The sequence below is a fragment of the Leucoraja erinacea genome, chromosome 3, assembly GCF_028641065.1.
Source record: "Leucoraja erinacea ecotype New England chromosome 3, Leri_hhj_1, whole genome shotgun sequence".
In the NCBI taxonomy this organism is placed as follows: domain Eukaryota; kingdom Metazoa; phylum Chordata; class Chondrichthyes; order Rajiformes; family Rajidae; genus Leucoraja; species Leucoraja erinaceus.
The window spans coordinates 1,530,382-1,544,461 of record NC_073379.1 but is presented as its reverse complement, the minus strand read 5'-3'; the positions used below and the strand labels follow the sequence as shown (position 1 = coordinate 1,544,461).

The 14,080-nt window shown below is 40.5% G+C and overlaps 1 protein-coding gene across 6 annotated transcripts in view; it reads left to right on the top strand.

The window, feature by feature from the left end:
- LOC129694553 (ceramide transfer protein) overlaps nucleotides 1-13,372 on the top strand; it is a 91,337-nt gene extending 77,965 nt beyond the window's left edge. For 4 of the 6 annotated variants that reach the window (XM_055631295.1, XM_055631282.1, XM_055631308.1 and 1 more), the window contains 7 exons: nucleotides 2,473-2,568; nucleotides 2,944-3,076; nucleotides 4,936-5,006; nucleotides 5,694-5,822; nucleotides 6,046-6,175; nucleotides 7,478-7,614; nucleotides 9,982-13,372. In XM_055631295.1, the coding sequence (XP_055487270.1) occupies nucleotides 2,473-2,568; nucleotides 2,944-3,076; nucleotides 4,936-5,006; nucleotides 5,694-5,822; nucleotides 6,046-6,175; nucleotides 7,478-7,605 (687 nt within the window). In that variant the 3' untranslated portion in view covers nucleotides 7,606-7,614; nucleotides 9,982-13,372. The remainder of the gene's footprint in view (nucleotides 1-2,472; nucleotides 2,569-2,943; nucleotides 3,077-4,935; nucleotides 5,007-5,693; nucleotides 5,823-6,045; nucleotides 6,176-7,477; nucleotides 7,615-9,981) is intronic. The other 2 variants (XM_055631311.1, XM_055631288.1) reach the window with 1 other exon arrangement.
- Nucleotides 13,373-14,080: the final 708 nt, after the last annotated feature.

Genomic DNA, 14,080 nt, shown 5'->3' with positions numbered 1-14,080 from the left:
CAAACTAGCTTGGAAATTCTACATCCAAGTTTTAACCTTATCCTTCATTTATGACAACTGCATGGAGACAATTCATCATTGTCTTTCTCTTCTCGCCTATCACCCTCATTGCTACTTTTGGCAGCATTGTTGCAGCTTCCTGATAAGAAATGCGTTGGGAGAATATTTTTTAAACTCGTATATCTAACTTTGAAATCTTTGGTTATGTTCTATCCTTGTTTTTTGTTAATCTTCCCATCTAAAACGACTGTCAGCCATTCCAAATAAACTCAAAATAGTTTAAGATATGATAGATTCACTTGAACCAAATATCAGTTTACGGGATGTTACCTTTCACATCTGGTGCGAGTTTAAAGTGCAGTGCCTTCAGAATAAGCAATAGAGGAGTGATTTTTGTTTTTTCCTGGTTGTAGCATTAATTCTTTTTTTTTTAAAGCACCAGTCAAGAAAAAGTTTCATGTTATCTGACCAAGAAGAACAGCTCAGACTTTCTGTAACAGAGCACCTCTCATTGAAAAACTTCTGCTAACATGCCACTCTGCATGAATGTCTATTTGTAAAGTCTCCAACTCCTTAATGTTTCCCTAGGTGTATGTATTTTAGCTATTTGGTTTACTTTGTAAATTCCAAAGCCCATTCAATTGTATTATTAATCTTGAGTTATTGTTCATTTGACAGTTTGGCACTGTTGATTGTCTTCACTACTCTTGGATAAAAATACCATGTATATTTACATTTGGGACAAAGAAATAAATGGCATGTGGTGCATATATCAACATGGTACCCAGGAGGTAACTAATGTTCCTCAAAATAAATTTGAAGGCATGATATGTTATATTGCAAATGCAATACCAATCACTTGTCATGTCTGATTCACAATTCACAAAAAAACATTAACAATTGCAATTTTTCTTCTACTTTCAAATCTGTTCTGTAATTTAGAAAAATGATTTCTGAAATACCAGAATAGAATTCCACCAGTGTAACAGTCCCCTTCCTCGAATTGCTTTTAGCCCTGGGAAATTTTCTTCAATGAATTTATCAGCCAGGCAGAAGAAAGTACATTTCTGTTGAAGTTTCAGTAATCGCTCGGCAATTGCTATGAATTAAAGACCATTTCATTTGACTTGGATTTGTAGTGAACACTTTCTACCACTAGAGAGGGACTGAACACTAGCAAAAATAGAATTTACATTTCCATAAAAGTCTGGGTGTGAAACAAGATGTTAATTATTCATATGATCGCAGGGAATAAATGGATATGTTGGGGGTGGGAGAAATACTAAAAGGCAATCTGAAGAAGGGTCTCGACACGTCGCCCATTCCTTCTCTCCAGAGATGCTGCCTCACCTGCTGAGTTACTCCAGCATTTTGTGTCTACCTTCAAGATTATTGGGTATGATTTAGGCAGGAGTAGTCTGAATATTGAGGTTTGAGCAGCGACTGCTACCTAGATAAAATGTTATGGATTGGAACTAGAGAAAAATATTAAGTGAATGTATGAGGTATGAATTGTAAGTTTGCCATGAGAAGTAGATTGAGAATGTTGTGGACATTGAGTATGTTGCTGTTCAGCTGCAGAACAATATTGGTCAGTTGCTATGGTGGGCAGCAATAGAATTAATAAGTTCATAAGTTATAGTAGCAGAATTAGACTGTTCAGCTCATCAAGTCTACTCTGCCATTCAGTCATGGCTGATCTATCGTTCCCTCTCAACCCTGTTCTGCCTTCTCCGCACAACCCCTGTACTAATCAATAATGCTTGAAAAGTTACTTTCCAGGCCATGGGAGGCATGGATACTTTGGGCCAAAAGGCCCTTAACTGTGCTGTGTTGTGCGACTGTTTTGGGAAAAGGGGTGGTATGCTGATGATTTTGTGATTGGGAAGTTTGAGGGATGAAGAGGAGTATAAACTTGGTTACAGTCTAATGGGTGGGCGATTAGAATTATGACTGACCAGTTCTGCACGGAGATAAATATTTGGATGATATGCTATGTACCAGAATTTGTTAAAAGGAGAGGAAGTTTTGAAAACGATGGGCTGCAATTGAGCATGGTGGTGGTGGGATGTGCAGAGTTGGGCTTGTGCAGAGTTGACAGACATCGAGTAACTTGATACATATTTTCGTAATCATGGAAGAGATCAATATCTAAATTAGTTTCACTTTTATTGCATTTCTAAACTTAATGGGAAAGGAATTCAGTCGTAATTTACTCCATGAGTTATTAACATATAGAGTATGTCCTAGACAAAGGGGCTAGGGCAAATGGTTTGTACTTGAGACCATTTCTGTAATTCGAAATGGGGAAGCTGAAATTGATGCTGCATAAAAATCAAGCTTGTGACAACCTGCATGTTTGTGTTCTCTGAAATGTCCCATGACCAAGGACCTCCATCCAAAATTCTATTGATTAAGCTACAAGAATATGGCTTGCTGTTGCACGTTATAAAGATGGGCTTTTTTCGACAGGTTGAAGAGATGGTACAGAATCACATGCAGTACTCTCTGCAGGATGTAGGTGGCGATGCTAACTGGCAATTGGTGGTGGAAGAGGGAGAAATGAAGGTGATTAATAGTTACAAGATTGTACTCTTTAAAGTTCAATTTTGTAAAGAGTGAAATACATTTTTTGCTTTGTTTTCCATCTGTTTTTGAGATCTGTCTAAGACTAGATCCATCCTTTATTCCCAACAGATGTACAATTGAAACAAATGCTTATTTGTGAAAAGGACACAAAGTGATGGAGTAACTCTGGCGTGCCTGACGAAGGGTCCCAACCCGAAACGTCACCGAAACATGTTCTCCAGGGATGCTGCCTGATCCACTGAGTTACTCCAGCACATTGTGTCCTTGTTTCCACTTATTAGTGAATATGGCTACCATTGATATCCAGTGGCCGAAGGTTAATATAGTCATGCATGTTTCTACATTACAACACAGGTGTACAGGAGAGAAGTAGAAGAGAATGGGATTGTCTTGGATCCTCTCAAAGCGACTCATTCTGTCAAAGGTGTTACAGGTCATGAAGTCTGTCATTATTTCTGGAATGTTGATGTTCGCAATGACTGGGAAAGTAAGAATATTTTGCAATATTTTCAAAGTTAATTAAGATTGATTTATGGAATAGATCTGTAAATGTCAGTTAGCTATTTCCGCCATTAAATTCTACTCATTTTGGATTGTTGGATGTTTAAATGTTAAATTTTGAATGAAATCTTTCTTTATTTGCTACTTGTTTCAAATTTGCTCTACGCTTATTTTTCAATACATGGACTGCTAATTTCACCATCCCTCATTCTACCTGACCCTTTCACTTGGATTACAGATGCCTAGTTTTCCTCATTGTAATATAATAAATACTTATTTTCAGCAACTTGATATGCAAAGTATTTAAAACTTAGGAGACAAAGGCAAGTACCTGTAAAATATAGGGAGGTATGGTGTTAAAGAGGCTTTTGGTGCATTGGCATTCATTAGTCAAGGTATTGCTTATAGAATTGGGGATTTTATGTTACAGTTGTACAAAATGTTGTAGAGATTATAGGGAGGATGTCATTAAACTGGAAATAGTGCAGCGAAGTTTCATAAAGATGTTGCCAGGACTTAAGGTTCCTGAGCTGTAGGCAAAGGTTGGACAAGCTAGAACTTTAGCTTAATTCTCCACCAGCAAGATCTCTACCATCCTATTTGATACATGGTCCTGGCCTTTCCGGTTTTAGGCCATTATATGAATGTCTTGCATATTTTGTGTGAATAATGAATTACTGGGGAAAAAAGGTGAATGTTTTGCAGATAAATATGGCAGGTAGCCACAAATGAAATGATTCATCAGCTCTATTGATTTTAGTTCAGGAATGAATGTTAGTCAAGGCAAAAATAATTCACTGTTCACCACATCTTCCCCCCCCCCCCCCCCCCCCCCCCCCCCCCCCCCCCCCCCCCCCCCCACGGAGCAGGTAATCATAAATTATGCAGCACAGTGTATCATTTTAGTAAACTATTTGAATGTTAGAGTTTAGAAATGCAGCACGGTAGCACGCCCTTCGGCCCACCGAGTTTGTGAAAGCCAGCGATCACCCCGTACACTAGCACTATCGTGCACACTAAGGGTAACTTACAATTTTACTGAAGCCACTTAACTGACAAATCTGTACATCTTTGGAATGCGGGAGGAAACCGGAGCAGCCGGAGAAAATCCACACAGGTCACGGGGAGAATGTTCAAACTCTCTCTAGTCGGGATTTAACCAATGTCTTTGGCGGTGTAAGGCTGCAACTCTACCACCGTGGCCACTGTGCCGCCCATGGTGTATGCAAGAAAGCCCTGTGACTTTATAGCGGGCAAAGTTAGAAGAAGAATTTTACCAGCTGGTACAAGTGCTCTGGGGCATTTGGATGGAACTTCCATTATGAGACTTATTCTAGCCTCTGTTTCCAGTGTAAATCAAATAATTAACAAGCAGATGTTCGATGCAGATTGCCAAATCAACTAAATTGGACAAACAACCAAATGAAATGAAACTGAACATAATATAAAATTGAAGGTTTATCATATGCTAATTTGAATCGTGTGGAACGGACTAATACTAAGGTAGACACAAAATGCTGGCGTTATTCAGTGGGACAGGCAGCATCTCTGGAGAGAAGGAATGGGTAAAGGTTTGGGTCGAGATCTTTATTCAGACTGATACAAGATTCAGATACTAATTCAAGATTACGCTCCATACTTTCCTTTGCACAAGTCTGTTATTCAGTCTCTAGCTTCAGTTTCTATCTTTTGTCTCATTTCAGAAGCAGCTGCTGATTTGACTTTTGTTTAAACTTCTACATATATTTGCAGTCAACATTTTCCTCTGCTTTACTTTTCGCATGTCCTACATATGCCTTAATTGGTGTGATATGATTGGTTGATGTATCCATTTATACCCCACAGCAACCATTGAAAACTTCCACGTAATAGAAGTTCTATCAGATAATGCAATCATCGTTTACCAGACCCACAAGGTATGTCGTTTTTGCTTTTAAGCTATTGAGCATTACAGATGGTGATTGGAGTTGAGGGAATGCCCTGTGCTTGGGCACATGTTATTTTAATCCATTAATGTTTACTTTACCTGCAAGTAGATGTGTACAATCTACCCTTACCAGGACTACCCTTGTGTTAATAAAATTGACATGTTCTTGTCATATTACTTAGAGCAAATGCTCCACAGATAGATCCTAGCCAGGAAGTAGAGGAATAGATCAGGTAGACACGCAGAGTCTCTTGCCCAGAGTAGGGGAATCGAGAACCAGAGGATATAGGTTGAAGGTTAATGGGGAAAGATTTAATAGGAATCTGAGGGGCAACTTCCTCATGCAAAGAGTCGTAGGTGAGTGGAATAAGTTGCCGGAGGAGGTAGTTGAGGCAGGTAGTATCGCAACGTTTAAGAAACATTTAGATAGGGACATGGATAGGACGGGTTTAGAGGGATATGGGCCAAATGCAGGCAGGTGGAACTAGTGTAGATGGGACATGTTGGTCGCTGTGGGCAAGTTGGGCCGAAGAGCTAGTTTCCACGCTGCAAGACTATATAACTTTAGCAATCTTTTATGAATGAACACCTAAGATTTTTGCCATTTTGTAGCAATGAGGAATTTATTATTTGATAACTTGCTAATGGACAGATCTCATTTTTTACTTTTGTCCAGAGGGTTTGGCCGGCTTCTCAAAGGGATGTGCTTTATTTGTCTGCAATTCGAAAGGTTCCTGCGACAAATGAGAATGATCCAGATACGTGGCTTGTCTGTAACTTTTCTGTCGAACATGACAATGCTCCTGTAAGTGTCCGTTTTCATTTTTTTAAATACCATATTTGAAGGGCAATAAAGCATGTAGAGAAATTTTATTTGTATTGTATAATTTGTTTTTGGTGTTAAAATTGATAGATCGGTGCAATTTGTGTGTTATTAACTTGTGAAGTAGTTGCTAAATATGTTATTTAGTAGCTTTGTGCTCATTTATTGTCATTTATGGTCATGTGTTTCTACACCTGTTTAACAGCAGAATAATAGATGCGTACGTGCCAAAATAAACATTGCCATGATATGCCAGACATTAGTAAGCCCTCCAGAAGGTGACCAGGCTATCAGTCGAGACAACATCCTGTGCAAGATTACATATGTAGCCAATGGTAAGTGAACATTTCTTAACGTCTGCTAAAATTATAGTCAAGTGTTCTGCAGAGTGCTGCATCTTCCTGTCCCAGACTTCAATGAAGGCAGTCAAGTGGGAAGTCACAAAAGGTGTCTTCAATTAGATTATTATATTCGGAGAGGTTGAGCAGGCTAGGACATTCTTCCTTCGAGTGCAGGAGGATGAGAGGTAATTAAAGGTATACAGCGTGGAAGCAGGCCCTTCGGCCCACCGAGTCAATGATCCCTGCACATTAATGGGCCTGTCCCACTAACGCGACTTATTCGGCGACTGCCGGCACCCGTCATAGGTCATCGCAGGTTGCCGAAAATGTTCAACATGTTGAAAATCCAGCGAAGAGCAGAACAGAGTACGTCTCTTTGGGCGACTATTTACGACCATACAGGCTTCACATGTCGTCAGGGTGTCGCCTGTATGGTCGTGAGTAGTCTCCTCAGTCACCCAAAGAGTTGTAGCGGCTTTCTGGTCGCCGCTGAATTCTCAAACGTGAATTTTCGGCGACCTGCAACGATCTATGACAATCGCCGAAAAAGTTGCGTTAGTGGGACAGGCCCATAACGTTATCTACACACGCTACAATGATACCAAGCCAATTAACCTCTAAATCTGTATGTCTTTGGAGTATGGGAGGAAACCGAAGATCTCTGAGAAAACCCACGCAGGTCACGGGGAGAACGTACAAACTCCATACAGACAGCATTGATAATCAGAATCCAACCCGGGTCTCTGGCACTGTAAGGCAGCAACTCTAACGCTGTGCCACCTATATTTATTTATGATCTGTGCTTGTGTATAGTGTGATTTTACTGAAATGTATGCAAAATAAATAATTTCACTGTATCTCGCTGTAGATATGAGGTAGTTGAGGTACATGAGTTGAGGACGGGACTATCGCAATGTTTAAGAAGCGATCAGAAGGGTACATGGATAAGACGGGTTTGAGGGATATGGGCCAAATGCAGGCTAGTGGGACTAGTGGAGCTGGGACATGTTGGTCGGTGTGGGCAAGTTTGGCCGAAGGGCTTGTCTCCACACTATCACTCCATGACTATATCTCTATGTGGCAATAGTCCCAGCCTTGAGCCATTGATTGAAGTGCCAGTTTCCAAATTTATCCATCTGTGTCATTCTACTTTAATGTCAGCTTTGCTGAGAAGAGGTATTTTTATGTACACATCCCATTGAAAATCATTGAATGGCATTAAGTTGATGTATTTATGAAGTAGTTGGAGCATATTTCTCCTTTGTCCTAAAAAGTTCCGACTATTGTTGTTCTTAGTAAACCCTGGAGGATGGGCACCAGCCTCCGTACTCCGCGCTGTCGCAAAGCGTGAATATCCCAAATTCCTAAAGCGTTTTACGTCGTATGTGCAGGAGAAGACTTCGGGCAAAGACATTCTTTTCTAATATCCAGAGGTACCACACAGCATTAACCACTTTATTTAATTCGCTGATATCTATATACTTTTAAAACTTTGTGTGTGTGGGTGTACAGAATTTTGCCTTTGCTACGTATCACCTCAAAAACCAGATGCAAAAACGCAGAAATATTTACAATTTTGGTTGGGATTTATCTTATGTTCAGAAATCCACTCCTTGGTCAATTATTTCCCCAGATTTTGAATAAAATTGATCACAAAACACAATTTAAAAAAAAAATAAACGGCGCTCACCAGCTGCTGACGTCACAATGCCCACATGCCGACCAATCCAGGCCCACCTGCGTTTATCCTGGCCCCCCCCCCCCGCCGCTGTGGATTAAAGGCGCAGAAATATCGAGAAAGTTCTGCAGAACAAAGATTCTATAGCCTCTTTGTTCGACAGATCTCGGGGCAGCGACTCCTCACGAGCTGAATTTCTCCTCATACGTTCTACAGCATCGTTCTGCGACCACTTAACTTTCTCCTCACAGCCGGCGCAGCTTGCGAAGCCCCGCCCGCCTGCGCGCACCTCCCATCCCCTGCATGCTCATTCCAGCTGTGGGAGAGTCAGAAGCCGGTGCTTCTTTGCTATGAACGCTCGCTCCTGGGCGAACGCATCTTGCCTTAGTGGCTTTAAAGGGCTGTTGTCAGCTGGTAGTTATCAATGGCTGCGGGCGTCGCAAGGCCGAGTTACGTCAACACCCCTGCCCCACCGAAGCGCCCTGGCATTTGGCTCCTCCCTGTTCTGTGTTACTCTCTGAACGAACAAGTTCTGCAGATCCGGAGGTCAGGCGAGATCCTGGGGAGGTGAAGAGGGAGTGGGGGGATTGAGGGAGAGGGGGGAATGGGGGAGGTGAGGTGGGAGTGTGGGAATAGAGGGAGAGAAGTGGGGGTGGGGGATAGGGAGTGGGGAATAGATTGACTGCCCCCCCTCCCCCCCTCTCCCCCTCTCTCTCCCCTCTCTTCCCCCTCTCCTCTCCCCCTACCCCATCTACCCTCCCTCCCCCACCCCTCCCCTGCCCCCACTCCCTCCCCCCATTCCCCTCCCTCCCCCCCCACACCTCCCCTGCCCCCCCCTCCCTTCCCCCCCCCCACACCTCTCCCCTTCCCCCCCTCTCCTCTCTCTCTCTCCTCCCATCTCTCTCACCCCACCCTCCCTCCCCTCCACCCCCTCTGTCTCTGTCTCTTTCCCTTCTGTCCCTGCCCCTTTCTCTTTGTCTCTCCCCATTCTTTCTCTGCTCTCACTCTCTGCCCCTCCCCCCCTCCCCTCCCTCTCTAGACGCGCCTGCGAGTTGGGGGATATGCTCAGTGGATAGGGCGGTTATGGGGTAAAAGGAGCAAATTAATAATATTAATATAATATCAAGGGAGGTAGTTAGCGTGTGTGCGGGGTATGGGGGGGGGGGGGTAGTCAGTGTGTGTGACGCCGCATGCCGCCCCCCTCCCCCGCAACCATACGTTGAGGGAATAGACCCAACGGGTCTGCACTTGGTCTAGTTAAATAATTAAAATTGATGATGCCCAGTTTTGTGTGGAATGCATTGTGTGCACCTGAAGGCAAATGTTTTAATATATTGATGGCTGTTCATGCTTATGGAAATCCAATACTGATATTAGCTGTTGTGTGGATGTTGGGGTAAGTGAATCATTTCGGGTACAAACAGCAAATCCATACATGCTGCTCCTATTCGAACTATTATAGTTCTTGATGCAAATTGCTTCTCCTTCAGTTGTGATCAGTCCCATATGAACAGACTTGTAAGAGGATGAAGTAAGAAACAATTTGCTTCTGCATCTCCTCTTTCAACTGTCGTGGCACCAATATGATTGTAATTTTAATACCACTTTGTGAATTCCAAATGCCACCACAGCCTGTAGTGAGAGGACAGAATGTATGTTGAAAATTGTAGAACCGGCATTTGTAAAATCCTGAATACAGTCTGAATACTATAATGGCTGAATACTATTGTCTGAAAGAAGTATTGTCAGGGAGCCCAAACGCTTGCATTGCATCAAAGGAGGAATGAGGTTCTTCGTTTGCTCAGAACTATTTGCACAAAATCAGAGTAATTCAGTCTACTTTTGTGCGGCAACAAAACATTTATTGAAACAGCAAATGCTGTAAACAGTTGGTGAGTCAGACCGCGTCTGTGGGAAGAGAAACTGAGTTAACGTTTAAGGTTCTACTGATTCTACTCTTTTACAGAGAATAACCAGAGGAGTATTATGTAACGGACTTTGAAATGTTGTAAGGAAATTGCCATATGTGTGTGTTTCATTTGCAAAAAAAATTGCTAGGTGTCTTAAATACTATGCCGATGAAACTGTCTTAAGATATAAGTGTGCCATCTTCTTCCTTCAGTGTTCAGCATGAATGTGCTGTTGTTCCAACCATGGTTTCTCTGGTGATCAACAAATAGACGGAAAGGTGCCCTCCTGCGCTCGAGGAATACTCGACTCCACAAAACTGGCACAATGAATTTCCAACGCCTTTTCATCTCGCAAGGCCAGTCCTGGTTGTCAGCCTGCACCCAGCTGCTGTCGGCTGCTACATTACATCTGTGGCCGATTGTTCAACACTGTCCGTGCTCTGTTTCATTTTGATGCATCAGTGTGTAGTTCATTTGTATGTGCAACTCATACAGCTGTTTACAATTCGACCCGGCATTTTTTTATTTTATTTTTTATTTTTACAGAAGCAATCACACTTTGGATCAAACACAATGGGTTGATGGCTTTAATTGTTTAAAAGAAAAAGCATGCATGTTAATGTAGGCCTGCATAATCATGGCCAAAGTTTCAACATTTTTTTGCAGGAAACAGCCTAATTTGTGTTTCTAAATTTCACAAATGTTAACCATCTTTGGGGTCTACAATGGGATGTATTTTCTTTAAGTCTTACTCAAGTCTTGTTAATCAACAATCTATAATCACTGAACTCATCACATTCTTTTATTGGTCATCTCTAACACCAGTAAGTTTTTTTTTTCCTTTGAGACTAATCTCTTATAAAACAGTTCAGGGCTGTCTCTGCCCATTGACCTCTGGCATTTGCCCCTTCTTTCTTACGATCTCCTATGAAGAACATGCAGTTTTGATGGAGATTTTGAAAAGCTTTATTTCCGTTTTGTTTACAAACTTTCTACTGCATTTTTTAGTTTGTATTTTTGTTACAAATATTTTTGTGTTGTAAATGATAGTTCTGAGTTCTTTAAGATGGTGGCATGGGCTGAAAAGGGGATAACAATACTTGATACCGTCAAACAAGGATTTTTTCCATTTTGAAATAGATTGATGTTCTAGTTATGACCAGTGAAGACATATCATTAAATAATAAAATGACTGTTTTAAGCAATATTGGTGCAGGGGGATGTATTTTTGTGAATAGTATATGCTGGCTAAATATAGTTGATAGGCAAAGCCCATTGCATAAATCTTGAATGCACCACTATCAAAACGTGCACATCTTCCTGTTCACTAACACAACTGCAGAATCTGCTCTGAATTCAATTATTCGATCAGCAGAAACAGCCAGCTATATTTCAAGATTGGATGGGCATGCTCTCCAAATGCATAGCTACATGGAATAGACATATCTGAAGAACTTTAGTTACCATGAAATTCTGGCAGTGAGATGATTTTTCTTCCTGTTGATTTCACCACTGCCTGGTGCTGTGTTTAACTGCATGCAGCTAAGATATTTTACTATGTTTTCATGGCTACTGGGTTATAGGAATATTTGGTCTTGAGTTGAGCACATAGCACAATATTTCCCTCTTATTTTGCAACAAATAAACTTGACTTTTTTGTAATGTTTAAAATCTAAACCTGTAGCGGAAACTTTTCTATGGTTGAATAACTGTTGTATGTGACCAGCATACCGTGCTTGCTTTTTGCGGCCCTTTACTCAGTACATTGTATCTATTACAAACACCTGCAATTGTAAAAGTGCCTAAATTAGAATGTTAATAGACTGTCTTAAAAGGTTCTAAGATCAACCTGTTCAGTTACGGATACCATGTATTGAGAATTGATTTAGAACATTTTATATTTAGTTGTACCTAAACTTGCAGGCAATAACTAAAACCAATCGAACTGTTTAAAAATAATATGCTGATTAATCCCATCTTTCAGCTGACTTTCATATTTGCATTTTTAAATGTTTGTGTAAATAGCTGTAAATCAACAAGAAGAAATAACTGCTTGAGTGAATACAGAGGTTTCTTTCTATTGGAGAAAATATCTCTTGCTAGAGTACAAGTAAAATGCAGATCTCCAGATATGGTTCATTTTGGCATTGAATCAAGTTACAGCTGATGTTAGTCAGAGGCAATGTATTATAGAAGATATGTTTTGCACTTCCTTCAATACAAATTACACTTTGGGTCAGACTACACAAATATGTTTTTCAGTGCTTCCCACTAGATTTTTTTTTCTCCTTCCCATACCTCTGCCACTTTGTCCAAATGGCCAGCTTAGATTCTGTTCACTGCATTTATGCAGGTCGTAATCTTTAATCGCACGCAAGCATAATTGTTCTTTTGAACCAAAGCAATTCCCCAATACAGTCTTATGCCATGTTAATATCCCAAATAGTGCATATTGTAAATTGGAAGTGTAGGGTTGGCGTAGCAATACATGCTTAAATGCTGATGTTAACATGTGGTTTTGGAGCTCTTCAATGTTTCCTGCTCAACCCAAAGGTGCATTGTTGGGTGGTGTGCAGTAAGCGGCTTTGTAGGAACATATATAACGGCACCCAAACTCTGAAGCTAAATAATAATGGCAACACTAAGGGATCAAGTACTTCAGAATGTTTCAATCAATGGATATTTGTGTTTTGGGAAGTGGTCATACCTAAGATAGCTGTTGGACTTTATTCAAAAATGGTATTTGGGTCCACTGTTGTTGTAATGAGTTATATTTTAATTTCTCTGTTGCTTGGGAGTAGGTTCTTCACACTTGGCAAACGTGGGCCATCGTTTCGCAAAGTAATTTTTATCCATCTTTAAGATAGCAATATGGGAATTGATGTCAATTGCACAAATGAACCATGCACTGGATATGAAGAAAACAAAGTGTAACAGTTTACAGAACCAGATGTTGAAAAAGCCACTATTAGTTTTGGGCATGTATTGGAACCCCTTGCATTCAACACAACACAACAAAACAGATTTTTATTTTCCATAGGTTTTCTTGGGAACTTTGGGTGCCAGGAAGAGTATCTTTTTGACTGAATATCCCAAATGAAAACTATTAAATATCTGACTAACTTATCAATGGGAGCTTTAGCAACCGTGCGGGTTTAAAAACCTGTAGCCTGCTTAATTAAGCTAACTTTTAAGAAAATTGGAAAGTTTACGTGTATAGAACTTGATATTGTTAGTCGGATTTGCACTAAATGTGATATAATTTTGAAATTCTGGTATAAAGTGATTACACTAAAGAGATGGTTGTAAAGTATTGAAACTTTGGAATGTAAAACGGCTCATTTGCAGGTTTAAGTATGGACCTATTTCAAAATATATTGTGTGTAGAACGTGCTGAGAGATTTGTTTTTATGAAAGCTTTATATCCTGATTTAGCTTTGTGTACAATAAAACACTGGTTAATGTCTGTGATATTGAACTGTCAAACAGTTTTTTCAATCAGCAATGTGTAAAGATCAGTTTATAAACTTTAGTTCCTCCATGTTATTACAAATTAAAATCCAGTATTTAAAAAGTGAAAAGTATTAAAACATTATAGAAGATCTTGGCTGTGTGTTCTTTTAAAAAGTTGTGCTTTAATTAGTAAAATTATCATGGAACTTAAACAATACTCATTGTTCTTCAATTTTCTTTGCTACTCCCAAATAAGCAAAGATAAAATGACTATTAATAAGTTCATAACCAACGAATTGCAAGGCCATCAAATTCAAATGCAGTTTCATACCACTTCAAGCAGGGTGCAAAACCACCAAATTCAAATGCAGTTTCATACCATTTCATGCAGGGTACAAGGCCACCACATTCAAATGCAGTTTCATACCATTTCAAGCAGGTGAAACCACCATAAAACCACACAAAACACCACATAAACAACACAGTTCAATAGACATTCAGAGTGTTCAGTTGATTCACAGCTCAGACAGTCGTGACCTCTCCCTCCCCCATCTTGCAGAGACTGAGCCACACCCACACTATTGAGTTTTATTATCCCTCCCCCCTCCAACTGGAAGGGGCGAGGCCTTCATGGCATGATTGACGGGAGAGGGATTCTCAACATTTTTTTAACACTTATTTTTCATTGATGGGAAGAATCCTCTGCACCTGATGAGCGGAGGGGGGCTGAGTAAGTTGGCCAAAAATCACAGCCGTAAGTAGTAGCGTTTTATCTAAAATTAATATACAGTGCAAACAGGAAGTTGTCATGTTTAGACTTTTAATTGTGCTTTACTTCAAACCAACCAACCAACCATT